At 37.9% G+C, this 17,407-nt stretch overlaps 1 protein-coding gene across 21 annotated transcripts in view; it reads left to right on the top strand.

Moving 5' to 3' along the window:
• pdlim7 (PDZ and LIM domain 7) overlaps positions 1-17,407 on the top strand; it is a 39,313-nt gene that overhangs the window by 1,626 nt on the left and 20,280 nt on the right. For 4 of the 21 annotated variants that reach the window (XM_078954324.1, XM_020706679.3, XM_078954333.1 and 1 more), the window contains exons 1-3: positions 1,680-1,972; positions 3,814-3,912; positions 13,358-13,509. In XM_078954324.1, the coding sequence (XP_078810450.1) occupies positions 3,817-3,912; positions 13,358-13,509 (248 nt within the window). In that variant the 5' untranslated portion in view covers positions 1,680-1,972; positions 3,814-3,816. Of the gene's footprint in view, positions 1-1,679; positions 1,973-2,936; positions 3,385-3,813; positions 3,913-13,357; positions 13,510-17,407 lie in introns of those variants that run through there. The other 17 variants (XM_078954319.1, XM_078954334.1, XM_078954329.1 and 14 more) reach the window with 12 other exon arrangements.

The raw sequence follows: 17,407 nt of genomic DNA, 5'->3' as shown, positions 1-17,407 counted from the left end.
TCTGCTGCAAATCAGAGTCTAGTTGGTGTTAGGAGGCAAAGTTGTTAAAAGTTTGCCTTTTTCATGAGTAGGTTTCTTTTTTAAAACTGGATTCTACACAAATGTTGCCCTGTTTAATCAGAAGTAACAGGAGAAAAAAAAGATGAAGGCAAATGATAGTTAAAAAAAACATGTTTGGCTTTATTGCATTTTCTAATTCGATTCAATCTGCTGCAGCAGGAGAATCTTATTTGGCACAGGGTGTATTTTATTTTGAAAGAAACTAGCATGTGGTGTCTATGATGTGCTGCTGTTAAAAGTAAACCAAGTTACTTTTTTTTAAGTAACTTTTTTACTTTTTTTTTACCCATCAAAATGCAGGGAAGAATTTCCCCATTGTGGGATAAATAAAGTATCAATTATTATTATTATTATTATTATTATTATTATTATTATTATTATTATCAAAGGCTGCCTGTCAGGTGTATTTAAAATAGACACAGAGACATCCACAGGATTGTTTCGAGCTTATTTTTTCTATTGTAATTTTAACTTCTTCCAAAAAGATTTGTATTTAGTGACACTCCCACATGCAATGCTTCAATGTGCCTTTAAATCCACATTTTGCACAAACATCTGGTATGTTATTATTATATTTATTTAGTTGCACTTGTGTAGTATACAAACGCATTAACCATTTAACCCTTGTGCTATCCCAGGCACTTTGACATTGGGAGTTGGGTCATCTAGACCCACTAGACAGTGCTCTGAACCTTTTTTCTTCAATGATTTGTGATCTTCACTGGCGTCCATGGATTACATGAAAGCTTTCCACCTTTATCCACCTTTGTCATGGTAGGGAGAACACATCAATGTAAGGATGGGGTCATCTAAGATAGCACAAGGGTTAAATTGTAGTATTCTCAGTCGACTGTTACTACAACATCCCCTTGTCCAATCGTTTTCATTAATATTTAGTGATAAGTCATCTTTCCATGATTTTAATTTATCTATAGGGGCCTTTATTACATTTAGTATATATTTTCTGGCAGTAAAATAGTATGGGGTCAAATTTGGATCAGTTTATCAGCTCAGCAGCGAAAACTTAATTGAAACAAAAAACTGAGAACTAAAAGCAGAGAGGGAGAAACAAAGAAAAAGGGAGTTGAAAATACATATAAACGTTTTTTTTTTAATTTGGTTTAAAAAAGTCTTACCATAGAACAGTCACCAAAACTTAGGGTTAGGGTTTTATTTGTGTTTTTCTTCTGTTCTAAAACAAAATACATCTTTAAAAATCAAAATGTATTCTAAATCAAAAAATATAACCATATTGTTTACTTTTAAACGCTTGTGTTATCCAAGGCACTTTAACGTTGGGAGTGGGGTCATCTGGACCCCACAAGACAGTACGTGGAATCCTTTTTCTTCAATGATTTGTGATCTTCACCGGTGTCCATTGGATTACATGAAATCCTCTCCCATATATCATGGTAGGGAGAACACGTCAATGTAAGATATAGCACAATGGTTAAGTATAAAAGTTAGTTTGTAATCCTAATTTGTTATCTGTCCCACTTTCTTTGTGTCCTTATCACTTAATGAAAATTGCCATGACATGCTCTTTTAGCATGCGTTTCCTCTGACAAACAAACATCACGCCCCCTCCACTCTCCCTGTTGCCTTCTGGTTGTAGCCCAAGCATTTCAGTTTTTTTTGTCAAAGACGTAATTTGCAGAGAAACTAGGCTCGCTTTGGCACCGAATGGCGCGGTCGCAGATATCAGTGTAGCACCTCCCACGTGACTTGTGACGTGTCACGCCGTAAAAGATTTTTTTTTTTAGGAGAATGCATATGCTGCTCAAGGGGGGGATCTTCAACGGCTTCCTGACGCCGAGAGGAAGTCCCAAAAAGTAGATAATTTTTGGGGATATAATATTTTTTAAATTCTACTCCCCGTCTTGTGGTGTCTAGCGGATACAAGGAGGTAGAGGTATGTTTATGAGACACAGTTCTTCAGTTTATGAGTGCTATTTTAACTTCAATACAACTTTTTTTTAGTTGGCTTCTCCTCCGGCTGTTTTTCTGTTCTAATTGTTTGTTCTTAACTTGCCTTTTTGAATTAAATCAAATTGTAGCAGCACTAACGTTTGAGTTGGAGCAGATATTTTGGACTGCCCCGTCCGGTTAGCTTACTTGCTTCTCTGTGCAAACGTCTAGCTGCTGTCTTAAGAGTTCCCAGCATGCTCTTCAATTACCCCTCCTATTAAAATCACGTAAAAGCTTTCGATATAAGCTCGTAACTGTGTCTATACAGTGTTAGATGGTTAGTGTATTTTTTTAATCCTTAAAGAATAGCATAAGTTTCCTATAAAGTAGACTGACAGTAAATTAGAAAAAACGGTGAAATGAGTTGACTCAGCCTGCTGACTTAGTTGAATGAATTGGTACAGAATTGGTATTTAAAAAGGTAGTTCATCATCTGAGGATTCCAACACTTTTGATTTATTGTTGCTGTTAAACTGTATGTTTCTTTTAATCCTCTAAACTGTCTCTTTAACTTTATGAACGGAGGATTAATTTGCTTTTGCAAAAGGAAAATATCAATTTCAAACGATAAAAAACACAAAAGAACTCATATTTGGTTTAGTTGGGAAGATATTTTATTAGTTATGTCCTCTTTTTGGCAGAAGTGGGATGTTTTTACATTAGTTTTTGGGTCTTAAGCTTAATTATTCTATGTAATTTTAAAGAAGTGGATAATAAAATGGGTTTGTTGTGCTTCGTACCAGAGAAACTACAGTGCTAGAAGGTTTTTTCTGTTCCCAAGTGTGATTCTTGAAAGAAAAGAAGGATACAGAAATGAAAATGACTTATGTTTTGACTCTTTGTCAAAATGAAGGGGTAGTTGACGTTACCTCTCTCCTTCCAAGTGCCCCCCCTCCCCTGTGACTCATGTGGGTGTTGGGCTGAAATAGTTTGGTGTAGTTTTACATTCCTTATATAGCCTCTGAGGAGAGAGCAGAGGCTAGGACTTGTCTGTGTCGCACGCAGCATCAGGGGGGTACTTTCTGCTCGCCCGGCTTCGCTGACTCCCCGTCTTTCTCTCAGGTTTGGGCTACAAGCCGGCCCTCGAGGGTAAGGTAGGTCTGAGCGCTGGGAAGCGGTGTTATCATTAGGAAGGATTGGAGCTGGTAAGATCCAACGAGAGGAGGAGCAAGTGCTCGAGCAGGAGCACAAAGGTCAGCGGTCAGGTCACGGTGAGAGCTGGTGACGTCGACACGCTCATGTAAAAGGACTTTCTTGTGAGGTGTCTGTCTGCTGTTGAATTCCTGTTTGTAAGGTCTTCTTGTACAGTTGTAAAAATGAACTAAAAAGACGGCGTTTTATTACATTTCAACAACAGTTGAGTTGATTTTTCTTCTTCTGTCTCTAAGTGTTGTTGGTGTGCAGCTCCCCAAAGTGTGTTGATATAAGCAGGAATGTCCTATCATGTAGATGCAGCCCTGGGATTTTATTGCCTTCTTTTTTTCCCTTCTAAGGCTGGAACATTAGTTTTTTTTTTTACCCGTTAGCACCATTAGAGAAATATGAATCGATTTGCATCACTGTTTTACGAGATGCAAACCACTGGAATAAAATCTAGCAGACTTGAGTTTAGTTGGATTATAAACCTCCATGTTTAGTATGTCATGAAGAAAAACAGTCAAAATTGCTTGTCTGTGTGGAACGTGTCAGGAAAAGGCAGTAGTAGGAAAGAATATATGGACTCGGATCCCTTTTCCTGGCTTTCTGACTAATTTAGACTTTTCCTTGTGTTCCCTCTTCCTCAAGGCTATGAACTTGTACACTGTTACCCTCAATGGCCCAGCGCCATGGGGCTTCAGGCTGCAGGGAGGCAAGGACTTCAGCATGCCCCTCACCGTGTCAAGGGTAAGAACATGCCAGAAAATTGCATTTTTCTGTGAAAATTCAGCTTGAGCTGTTGACTCAAGATGCTGTAATGTGCATAGGGATTAAATAACATTCAAAATTCTGAAACAAATGCTAAAACTTTGCAGTGCAAATACCCAATATTAACAGCAGAAGCTGCTAAGTTAAATTGTTGATTAGATAACTTTTAAAGTTGCTGGAAAAAAAACAACAATAACCAAATATTGTTAAATTCAACAACGATCTCCAAAACTGCCTAGCAATACAACAAATTACTGATAATGGCAATTTTTTTCTTTTAAAGGAATGATTTTGACTAAAGGAAATTATTTTTTTGACCAAAAAGGATTTTTTAAATTATTTTTTTATTAAACTAAAAGTGTTTTTATTTAAAAACAACAAAGAACTTTTACAAAACCAAGTACAAGGGAAAAAGCCACATGTCTGCTGAAGCTGTAAAAGTTTGAATTATGTTTATAGCTGAAAGTATGCTGAGGTTATTGCTTCTTAAAGAGCACAAAGGCTTTCAACGTTTGAAGCTTTCCATTTGTTTTTAATGAGCCCCAAAGTCTTACTATCTCAATAGCGATTAAAGTCCCATCTCTTAAAGGAACTGAAAGTTTGACTCCAGATTGGTTGAGACCAAAGAAAGTATGAAGTCATTCAAATATGCTAAAAAGCACACAGAAGAACTAGAAGAGGATCTAAGGAGTGTAAAAAGCTTCTCAGCGTTCACTCAACTGTTGTAATCAGCTTTTAAACTTGTGCATTTCTGCTCCACTAAGGTTCTGGCAGGGCTCTAGATTATTTGCATGACGGATCACCCTGTGAAGCCAATTGTTGTTCCTCTGAGCTCCCATTTGAAGCTTTTGTCGATTAACAAGAGTCTTGTTAGTGTTAAACACATGCCTAGTTGCCACATAATGATCCCTCCTGAGTGCGTGCTTATCATCTCACTCTCACAATGGGCTTTGTCTGCAGACTGCGGTGTTTATTTTTCAAAATTTGCGCGCTGCATTCCAGATGTTGCATGTTTTTCCTCTTTGTGCAGAGCCTTTTTTGTGAGTTGCATTCATTTTTTCACAAGATGACAATTCAATTTGCCTCACAACATTGGTTTTTATTTTAGGTGATGCACTTTTAGTAGAATAATCTTCTATTTGGGATGCAGTTGAGAGAGCAGCAAGCTAATTTTCCAGGCTTTTTAAGAACACTGATTGTCAGGGGTAACTCGCAGGCGCACGCACATAGAAAACAATTCCAGCTTTGCAGCCAGGGATCTGCTTTTCTTCCTGTGTGAGTTTTCCATGGGACTTGTTAAACCTCAGAAAACACTGACTATCCATCAGTGGACATTTGCACAGTTCTGTGTTATTTACTTTGTGCTTTTTTGGAGTTTTGTCACAGACCCAAGAAACACAAGCACTTCCCTTTGTTGACATTTGATTATTAAAATGAGAGACAAACATTGAAAGTAATGCATGTTTCTTCAATCAGGTCAGGGTGTTCAAAGCAGTGTGTTTTGGCTGATGTAATCATCTGTTGATGGCAGTGTGTATTGCCGGCCGTGTTAGAACGTGCCTTATTTCCCTTTATTTACTGGCTGGCACTGCCAAAAGACATGTTCCCTCTTCACTTTGTTTCAACAGAGATTTTCTGGCTGTAGAAGCAGAAGCCTCATGTGGGGGCTCCAGAAAGAAGGCCTTTTGGGCGGGATATAGATATTTACCTAGGATTTATGTCTAGACAGCCACCATGTTTTGTGGAGCAAATATCAGAGAGGGAGTTCATTCATTCATTCTTGCTGTTTGTCACCATGAGAGAGCAATTGATCAGTAGCCCAGGTGCGTAATGTCTTTATTGTTCAGCTCAATGACAGATATGTAGTTAATGTTTTTTCTGTCTCTGGATATCTGTGGTTTTCTTCTTTAGACATGAAGAAGTACCTTAAGCTAACATTATGTGATTCTTTGCCTGTTTGCTTCATTGTCAGAATAGCAGTACAGTATTTTCAAGAAGATTTATTTGTCATCATTGTCAGTGAAACAACAAAAATACGTTTGGAGCATCAGCAACAGCCCCTCGGTTCAATTCACCAAATAAATACCCAATAAATACATAAATAACCAAAGTGCAGCATCAGTACAAAAGGCAACACAGCAAGGACTAAACATGAAAAGAACTATAAAAGTCCTTTGTTTAGCTGTCGGCAGTCGTATCTCATCCATCTTATTCCGGATTGATCGCACATTGGAGAGAAAGATGGTAGGAAGCGGCGGTTTAAACGGGTTAGCCTTTAGCCATACCCCGCTCTCTTGCCTCTCTTCTGTCTGCGCTCGCAGCGTCTCCTTCTCCGGCCTTCTGTTGTGAGTGTACCGGGGGATGGTCTGGCGATCTCCGGGGGGAAGAGGTACTCGGCTGACAAGTGATGTTCTCCGGTGTTTAGTTGTAGGAGTTCCGTACGGCTGTACTGAAGTGATAGTGTTCTTGATATGTGCAAAGAAATGCATATCACCAGTGTTAAGTGCAAAAAAAAAAGAGTGACTGTGTGAAAAAAAAAGAATAAATGATGTAGGTGTGTGTATTAGTACCCTCTACTGACAGCATTGCAGAAGAAGAAGCACCGCTCAGTCTTACGCCAAGCTTGGCTGAATTGTTCCAAACTGACTCAGAGGATGAGGAATTAAACAGATTTAGTGATTTGAACTGATAAAGAGTTTAGTTGACTTGTTAGCATGTTCTTTATGCTATGGTTTTTGGAATAATTGTTCATATGCTGCAACAATATACTAGATTACTCCTAAATAAGCATCAATTGGATACAGTAGTGAAGCGTACTATTACTGTTATCTATTGTTATGATTTGCCTTCTTTTTTAAATATAATTTTGTTCTTCTTTATGATGCATTTTTTCGCTGCTGCGACTTATACTTCAGAGCGACTTGTAGTCTGAAAACTACGAAAAGCCTTAGTTTGACATGTTCTCCCTCTTTGAGAGCAATTGACAGAAGTCCAAGAATCATAGAGGGTCGAAAATGTCCAAACATGTATGGTATCCCCTCAATGACGGCAAGAAATGGTACAGCCTACAGCCTTAGGCCTACATCAGGTTTAGCGGGTGGGCTGTGTTGCAGCTGATGAGATAAGGATCTTAACTCTGACAGTTAAAAGCTGCTACAAAGTGAAGAACATGTAAAATAACAGAACAAAGAGCTTTTAGATTCTCAGTCAGGCAGCGTGATTGCAAGTGATGGCTACTGAAGGATCAATGTGGCAGTTTTTATGTAGATTACATCTTGATTAACACAGTTTGAGGCTGGAAATGAAAGCCTGCCGTCAACATAAAGCTATATGTTATAGTTTATCCCTTAAGGATACAAGTTGATATCCTGCTTTTGTATTGATTTAAAAGTCTGCAGCTTGTCAGGCCTGGCCAGGGAGGTGGTTTTATTTGTATCTATGCTCCTTGCCAACGCTCTTGTTTTTCTTCCTCCATCTATAGAGATGTACCTTCCTTCATTCCAAAGATTTTTTCCTATATCATCCTACTCCCACTGCCGGCATACAATCCTCTTGTCTCCACTCTGCGTCTATTTTTCTCCTTCTTTCTCACCTGTGTGAAATACTCCTCTAGTCTCAAAAGAAGGAGCCTCCTATTGAGATCAGAGGAATGATGGCCGTTACTCCTCAGTCTTTGTGCATCGAAATGAAAAATATGGTTGTGTTGAAATCTGTGTTTTTATTTAAAACTACCTCTGACTGAATATTGGAAACTCCATTTTTCTTACCTCAAATTGAAACAAAAACTTTGGTTTAAAGGTGAAACCTAGTGAAGGAAAACCGAGTTTAACAGTGGAGACAGAGGTTCCTCCCAACTCTTGACATAAACCGTTTCAAAATGAAGTACATTTTACTCCAAGTGTCAAGAATTGCATCAGTTTTTTACATTGCGTCACTGTGTGAGATGCCTCCAGCTTTGACAAGAAGTCAGCATGCAGCCCCGTGATAATGAGAGCCCATCGGTTCAAGGTGGGTTGGATATGTCCCCTCTATGGTGATCCGACATTTCAATCAGAATTGGAAGTAGAATTATTACTATGGGATTTACAGGGCCTCTCCTAGCCTTTGCATTTGAATCAAACATCTTTTCTCAAAGTTTAATGATTCTTTTATCACAACTTCAAGTCTTCACAATTTTTTAACTTGTTACTCTGGATTGCATGGTTACTGTTGAGTTTGGTTAGTTGACATATTATTTCTTCATTGTAAACAGATGGCTCACATTTGGACCCTTAAAAATGTAATATCAACATTTCTTGGGTGTAGTTAAAGAACTACAACCGTTTTGAGATCAATTAATCATAAAAGGTAAAACATATTCCCAAGTAATACTCTTGGAGTCCTTTTGTATTTTGAAAAGCCTCACTAAAATACTGGGGACCCTCCATAATCCCCCTTCAAGTACATTTTCCTGAAGTAAACAGAGCTATTGATGTCATCTTTGTTTAAAAAGTTGAGCAACATTTAAAAAAAATATGTGTGTATTTTTTATGGAAAGCTTGTTGCTTATAACTTTAAAAAGATTGAGATCGGTTTGAGTGAAGATGTCTATCTATAACGTGTTTTTGCCAACGTCCTCTTCCAAGAGGATGGTCATAAAATGTAGGAAGCAGTGCTGTTTCTGTCCACATACCCGACCCAGATCTCATACCATGAATATTTCACAAATGATGCATTGGCATTGCGAGCGCCATCTGGTTTCTCTCAGCATGCACATGCCACTTTGTTAACCATCAAAGTCGGGAAGAAAATCGCAAATAATGTCCCAGTAAGCAACATGGGTTTTGTGTTGGCCCTCCTGTAGAGTCTAATGTCGGTTTCCGCTTTGGCATCCCATTCAAGCACTTTTCTTTTCCCTCACACACACACTGGGAAGAGGAGGAATTCAGATATGGGTTGGTTCCTATCAATGAGTTGTAGGGGGCTTTTTCGTCTAGTAGGATATACCCCGGCTATAAGCAGTGCTCAAAGGTGAGTTAGTTCCACTGCAGCAGTCATTATGGGGACTCGGAAGGGGGGGGGGTTGTGGTGGTACATACTTGCAAGTTTGGTTTTCCATTTCTCAGAGTGATATTTATGGCTTTGCATCAGCTGTGCTGTGTGAGTGATGTAAGGACAGACGGCTCTTTACCCCCAAATAGTCATGGAAAGAATAAAAGTGAGTTGGTAGAGTTACACTGCTGGTAAACTACCAGCTGTGGGTAAACTTTGGAGCATTACTACCAAAAAAAATGCTTAACTAGTTATGATTTGTGAAGAATCAGTTACATAAAATTGGAAGTTAATTTATTTCGGATCTTTTGAGCATCACATTGACTATTTCCTGCAGAGAAGTTGGCTTTTGCTTTGAAATTTGATAGCATACCAAAATGGCCCTGTTGCCGAGCTTTGCACTTTGAAACATGGAGCTGCACATAAAATTCTAACCTCCAATCATCGCATAAAATCAAATAAAGCACGTGGAGCCTTGTTCTCCATGTCAGAACAGCATACCCCTACAGCCGTGTTCAATCCCTGTTTTATCTTTTTTTTTTTGTGAGGTACAGTTGAGTGTGCTGCTGCATGTTTTCCAACTGGCTTCGCTGTATTGACAAACTGCTGGGGAGAAGATGAGGCAAGTGTAGGGTTTCTGTCCGCCCCCTTCCAACCAAAGGTCTGAGCGCAGCAACTTTAACAGCAGCCTTCTCAAGTGAGAGAGCAGCTGCTCTCTAAACCTGAACCAAGAGGACAGGTGTCTTTGTCCGTCAACACGGACACTGAATACTAAATCTAGGAGCTTTACAGTTATTTTTGCTAATTAAAATGCCATCTTAGGAGTATAGGAAAACCACTAGATTCCAACATTTTTCTCTTTATCTTCCTTGACCTGTTTGTACCTATAAGAAATTCCCTCAATTATATGCGACTGGCTCCTGATGAGCACCACATGAGATATTTGTGTTTCTATTTTTCCCCAAATCTCAACATGAAATCAGTTGATATCATTGACTGTAAATGAGAACTGGACTGAGTGACTTCACCGCCCTCGTGTTCCAAACAGGAAGTATCCACTGGTCACAAAAAGTCCAAATCCCATAGACTATGGGTGAGTGTGACGTCACTCATAGAAAATGTCTCAGTAAGCAGTGATTGGTTCAAGTTGGTCTGAGTTGACATTTATATGGCAACCACTCTCGCCAATCAGGAGTGAGCTTGTTGGTCCACACCCCTACCACTGAAAGCGGGCCCGGTAGATGTTTGACTTGAGACCACATACTTTTACTGAATCAGGAACATGTTGAAAAAAGGTAGCAGATCCAGAATTTTCTTACAAATATAACGACTGATTAATAGCTGTATTTTTCTTCAGTAGCAGTCTATTAGATTTTGGCTTTTTGTGACCAGTGGATACTTCCTGTTTGGAACAAGAGGACACTCAGTCCAGTTCTCATATAGAGTCGATGGTTAAGATCCACATTAAGGCCAGCTGCCAACTAATCAAAAGGCACTTTTTTATTTTCTATAGATATCCAATGAAGTCGACTCTAAATACAAAAAATACTTAAGAGAAAAGTGGTAGATGAGCTTTTTTCAACCTTTTTGCAAATGTAAAAGGTGTTTACCATTTCAAAGCAAAACCTTCTATGACAGCATTCTTAAAGGCAAATAAATGTATGTACTGCTCTAAAAGAAACACTGTTGATAGAATTTATAATTTTAGTTTTTCTGCTGACAGTTCATTACTTATTGATAACTTTTTAATCTCTTTTGATCACACACTTTTAATTCTCTTGACTTTTACAAGTGTAAATTTACTTAAATCCTTCACTTCAAGTAGTAATGTGGCACATCAGCCTGGCGGTGTACTAATCAAAATATGCTACTCTTGTTTAATTGTAAAAACTTGTTAATTTATTTTTATAAAATTAAAAAGCAAAATGAAAAAGCTCTCACTTAACCCCTCTGATTGCTTCCTGCAAGTACATATCAAAGGCAGTCTTGTTTGAATTAGCTGTTAATACCTAACTCAAATTGCCCTTGTGGAATGCATTCCCCCTGTTTTTTTAAGATTTTCCTTCTGTCACCTTAAATCTGGCTTAGTTTGTTAATTTTAGGATTAGACTTTCTTCTTTTAGTAGCTGCCATCTGCACTGCATTCATAATCGCAAGAAATGTTGGTTTTAATGTGCAGAATCAAAGTGGAAAGAGTCATATATTTTAACCTTCTGAGTCTTTTGAGCTTTTAAAGAGCTAATGAGCTCACATTTCCAAAATCCTGAATACTTTCCCTGGAACGTCTACATGATCTGATGCTGCACTCTTTGTTCTTCTCTTGTGAGTGTTGACATGCATCCCATGTTGAATTAACCCCTGTGCTATCCTATGACCCCTCCCTTACATTGACTTGTTCTCCCTACCATGAGAAAGGTAGATAAAGGTGGAGAGGATTTCATGTAATCCATGGACACCAGTGAAAATCACAAATCATTAAGGAAAAAAGATTCAGCGCACTGTCTTGTGGGGTCTAGATGACCCTACTCCCAATGTTAAAGTGCCTTGGATAGCACAAGGGTTACAGCTGCACGCTTATGCTGACTAAGCCCTTACTAATACATGGTTTCGTCTCTGCGCGGTGCAGCAGAGCATACATCAAGGCGGTGCTGTATGTGCACGTGTGCAGAACCATCACTGAATGTTGGGTTGAAGTGATGTCAGGCCCTCCTGTCGCGACAGGACTCCAGCTCTGACTCGCACGCCTGCAAGCCTCCCTGTCGGCGTGAGGGGATGATGTCATCCTTTTGTCAGCCTGTCATGAGTGAGAATGCATTTGATTCCAGTAAAGCCTCTGACTAACGATAACATGTGGACCTTTTCTTCAGCTATCAAGCGCGTCTTTCATAGTCTTAAGTCACATCTGGTCTCGATCGTTTGCCGTTGATGGATGACATCAGGATGACCTTATAATGTCTGTTTTGCGGAAAGGCTGAGTGAAACAGACGGGTACGCTCCTCCTGTTAATTATTGGGTGCTAACAGATGTTACAGACAGCCAGCTGAACATGACTTAGTGTGTTTCTGTATATGTGAGGTACTGTGAGGTAACGTTGTAAAAACAGGAGACTTATTACTACACTCTGTAGGAATCTCTGTCGATAAGATAAGCAAACAAAATAAATCAAATAAAAAAGAAAAACACATTTCTTTTGACACTTTCTAAAATCAAATTGCACCTAAAAAGGATTGGGAAAATAAAGCTTTTACAATTTATTACAGATCAATTGAAACCCTTAAAACTCAGTTTCACTTAAGTTAAGTTAAAAATAAACAGAAATATACCCAAAAATGACTCCTTACGAGGCCTGCACAATAAATCGCATCATGAGTTCAGCCTTTGTGATAAATGGTTACCTCAAATTATAACATACATGCTAAATTGATCTCATGGGATCTTAAAGTATTTAACAAATCAAATAAAAACCCTTTCTTGATTTGACCATTCGGACTGACCCGTTCACGTCGCTGACCAATCAGATGTTATGTGGGTCATTTGGAGTATAATTTAAGTTAAGTTGACTTCTATTTAAATAAAACAGTTGAAAGGAAACGGAAATTATGTAATAATATTGACTACTAAGATCACACATTGCAAGTTTTTCTGCTATCCTGCAGCCCTAGTCCTAGTCCTCCTTTTTTCTTTTTAGAAAGATGTTTTAATTCTGTAAAACACATTGCATTACTCTATAACATAAAATGCTTTATAAATAAAGATTGATTTGATGTATGACTTTTATTAAAACATGGATTTTTCACATGGATGCATTACCTTTAAAAAACATGCAAAGATGCACAATTAGTTTTTTTTTACTTGATTTTTTTTTCTTTAACTTGTTTTGTCCAACAGCTGAGCAAACAGATTAGAGCTGAAGGCTTTTTGTGTTGGACAGGTTTTACTATCACAAAAAGAGGTTATATAGCTTCGAGAAACCAGGGTGTAGATTTGTATAAACCCCTTTTTGTTGTATTATTTTTTATTTATTTGTTAAATTCAGTGTGTGTGGGGAGGGAGAGGGGAAGAATGTGAGGGGGGGGGGGGGGGGGGAGAGTAAAAGGAAGAGAGGTGAGAAAGTGGGGGATACAAGTACTGATTTGAATAAGTTATTATTTTAAGCTGTAACAATCACACCAGATCTGCTGGAAAGACAAAGTTTTTTTTACTTGGTAATAAATAGATTTTATCTACGTGTTTTAAAAAAATGTATTCTTGTTTATTCATTTTTTGCGTTATCGGCTACCTATATGTTTTTTCTGACCTGCTGAAGTTGCTTCTCCGTCATATGGGTTTCATTTCATAACTCTGTTAATAATCTTCTCCCACTAAATCACTTCTGCATCTTTGTCCTCCACAGCTGACTCCAGGTGGAAAGGCGGCTCAGGCTGGAGTCGGGGTGGGAGACTGGGTGGTTTCGATCTGTGATGCCAATGCTGAAGACATGACTCATGTGGAGGCACAGAACAAGATTAGAGCAGCAACAGACTCCCTCACCCTCACCCTCAGCAGGTAAGCCGGAACAGGATTTCTCATTCCTCCCATGGACTCACAACAATCTAAATATTCAAAAAACACTCACTGGCACTTTTTATGAGACTGAGGGAACTTTCAAGTTTGCTTTACGTTGACAGATTATTGCAAAAATTAGGGCTGCACGATATGAAGAAAACTCGCAATATGCGATATTGGTGATCAATACTGCAGAGACGATATAACTTGCGTTTAACGAACAAATGGCAAAAACAACAAAAACATTTCCATTTCACTGCAAAAGTTTAATTTAAATAGGAGTCAAAATACCTTAGATTATTCTCCAAATGACCTTTGTTTAATTAGCAGGGGAAAATCTAACATAAAAGCTCCACCTGATTGGTCAACAACGTGAAGGGCTCCATCTGATTGGTTAAATGCATACAGGGATTTATTATATTCATTGAAGAGTTCAAGTTGCCATAAGATTGTTTTAGCACATTTAAGGTTTACCATTTATCGTGATTTTTGCTGACTTTTGCCATATGGATATTGCACAGCCTGAAATCGCGATAATGATAAATTTGTGAATAATTGTACAAGCCTAGCAAAAATACAAAAAAAATATTATTTTAACCTTTTTTTTCTTCTTTCAAACGGGCACAGCATTTGTTTTCATAAGTGCTGATTTGTTTAAGATTGCCTTCTGTTTTATTTTGTATTATTTTAGTGATTTAATTTTTGTTTAATTTGATTATTTCCCTCTGTTGATTCTAAAGGTGCAGGAACATTTACATTAGCAGGTTAAGCTTACACTTTAGTCATCTTTAATATATTTTTTATGGCAAATGTAAAACAAACTTGCATCCAATTAAATCAGCTTTGAAATGGCTGGTTTTCATTTTAAATATGAAAAATTATTTGAGGTGTTAAGGACTAAAAGATGGTTTGAATTATAGCATTTGACCTTTGCAGGTTTATAAAAAAAAACCTACATTTTACCAGAGGAACAAACTCTGACAACTCATCACTCTGGTTTAATATGCAACAAAAAGTTCAAATATAGCTGGAATCTGTGTTTAAAACACAGTTTAATAATTGTCTGAGGTGTAAGTCAAGCACAACTAGTGATTTATTAAAAGCTATTAACTGAGGCATGCACACAATTTCATCTCTACATCCAGCTCTAGTATTTGTCTTCTTTTCCACAGCAGCTCCTGGTGGCTCTGTGTGCTGACCTTCTGTTCTTTTAATCTAAACTATTCCAAAAGAAAACCTCACATCCTGAAAAAGCACCAGAAACACACAAAAAGGACACGCAATTTCTCATAAAAGCACTTTTTTTTAAATTCAGTAAGAAAATAATTTGCAGCAGACTGCATGCCCGTCGGCAGAATTTGCACACATTAGTCTGCAAATACTTTTTATAAAGTCTCTCTGAAGACTAGAGGAAATGTTTCATCTGCAGTGTGGACATAAAAAAAGATTTTAGGCCCAAAGAGAGATAAAAATGTAATCATTCAAGGGCCTAAAACCTTCAGAAAATGAGAAGGTATCGACTTGTTAGAGCAATAAAGATGAGCTTGCTGCTTTTATGGGACTCATTTTGATTTTTTTGATCCTCGTAAGTAATAAGAGAAAAGCTGTGTTATCTTGTTCACCTTACTACTGCCTGCCAAGAGTCTCTTCTTTTACATTTCAACACCTTTTCTTTTTTGAACTTATTTTGAGAGAACGACCGCAGGTTTTTCAAGTTTTGTTTTTTATTTTTTTTATAGTTGCTGTGCCATCACTTTTGTCAGTTTTTTAAGATGTTGAGTTTTGTCTCATTAAAAGCTGTTAGCACAATTACATCACATAACAATTCTGAGATTTGAAAAGCAAATCAAGTGAGGTATGTGAGACACTAATTGGATTTTCTACGCTTAATTTAGATGAGGACTATTAAAAATATACGAGAAAACAGTCTTTTTCTTTATTGATGTTATAAGATGTTGATGTTTATTTATAACTGCTGTTCCAGGGGTTTTGGGTTTGTCTATCATCATATTTTCCTCATCATTGCAGTCTCTTATGTCTCTTTTGTCTTTCTACAGCTGTTCTCTGACTTTGTTCCATGGACTAGCTTGTTTCTTTTGTCATTTAGCAGACTCTCCAGGGATTTTCTGTTTGTTCATCTGCTTCCTTCTCTCCCAGTTACTAACCTGCCTGTTTGTCTTACTGCAGATGTTCCAGTATTTATCGTGTTTGTCTTTTTCTTGTCCTCTCAGAACCAAAATAATTATGACAGATGCTCTTCTTTATAAACTCAGGTTCTCCTGGAGGTTTCCCCCTAATCTCCCATCTAGAGAGAATTTTTCCTGTCCACCGTCACCTTTTGCTTTCTTAGTACGAACATTACACCGAAAAGCCATCAATGTAGTTTTATGGTCACTTACATCGTTTATCATTAAGATAAACTGACTTCATGTGAACTATTTGAATATAACAGTCATAAACCTCTGACAGAAGTTCTATGTTTTTTGTGTAGCTCTTTGAGCCCCTAAGTTGTAATATGGCCCTTTATAACTAAATTTATTGGAATCGCACTGTTTATTTTTATTTTCTTTAGAAAAAAGAATAAGAAATAAAGGTTACGACCTTGCATAAACTAATTTATTTTTAACGGGCGTTGTAATTCCAGTTTAATATATAACATTAGAATGGGTGGCGATTATTTTCTTAAGACTTCTTGGATGGAAGCTTGTGTCTGTTTTCTTTTTAAATTTTTAAATTTAAATTTTGGCCTCCATCCTCGTTTTGAAAAAAATGATTGGAACATGTTAAAAGTGGAAGACAGCTGAGACGAGTTATAGTCTGTGTTTCATGCAGTTCTCTTTTATGGGTAAGGGTTAAACCTCATCGTGAGCTTTTTAGATGGAAGAAAAGTTACTAAAATATGTGCAATATGGTTTTTGCTTCACTAGAAGAGTGTGCATCATTTCTAAAAGTGTGTTTCAGTGTCATTGGCGGTCTGCAGGGATGTAGTTAAAGTATGTCTGCAATGTGTGGAAAGTTGATTAGAGTGTCATGGGAGAGTCCTTTGTGGTCGAGTTTCTGTCTCTATCTAACATCGCCTGGAAAAGCCAACTATGCATCAGCTAAAACAAGTGATCCATGAAATGAGGGAGGAAATGATCTCATCCAGGGCTCATATTCAGTCATAACTGAGGTCACATTCAACCGACAAACGAAACGTTTCCAAGAAAAGGCTGATTTAATCATCTCCATTCTTCTGCTCCAATGTAAATACAGATACAGAACAACCAGTATTGCTAATATTCCTCATTCCATTTGACTTTTCCAAGTATCGTCTTGGTTCAGGCCCTGCCAACGTTCCATCCGCTTGTTTTCTGTGGGTTCTGAAAAGCAGAGCCCTCTCTGTGCTTTCTCTATCATTTAGCGCCGTTGTCAGTCTCTGACGCGACTCTATCAGCAGTGCGGCAGCCATTGACAGCAGCTGTTTGTCATTCCCTGTTGTCACAGAAAAGTCTGTCTGCTGTTTTTGTGTGTGGCTGCAGACTGAAACAAAGAACTTTCTGCAGCTTTGTGCTACACATTCGGTTAGAGGAGGAGGATGACGATGACGATTTATGCCGTAAACCAACAGAAACGTGAAGCTGAGTGCCTTCATGCTAAAAGTGCAGCTGTTTTCTACTGTAATGGACTTTTAGAGCTGTTAAAGCCCACAAAGGCTCTGCAGTCGTTCAAGAACGATATCCTGAAAAAACATGCACTGGAGCTTTGGTCATAATAGAGTGCATCACCATATTTATTCTTTTCTATTATGTCTAGTTTTTTTTACTTTTATTTGGTATTTGCTTATTTAGAGAACAATATAAACAATAATGCCAGTTTACATATTCAAGATAAAGGGAACAACAATATCAACAATGTA

This window comes from Oryzias latipes, chromosome 10 (assembly GCF_053564925.1).
Source record: "Oryzias latipes strain Hd-rR chromosome 10, Olatipes_Hd-rR_3.1".
NCBI lineage: Eukaryota > Metazoa > Chordata > Actinopteri > Beloniformes > Adrianichthyidae > Oryzias > Oryzias latipes.
This window is presented reverse-complemented; position numbering and strand designations above follow the sequence as displayed.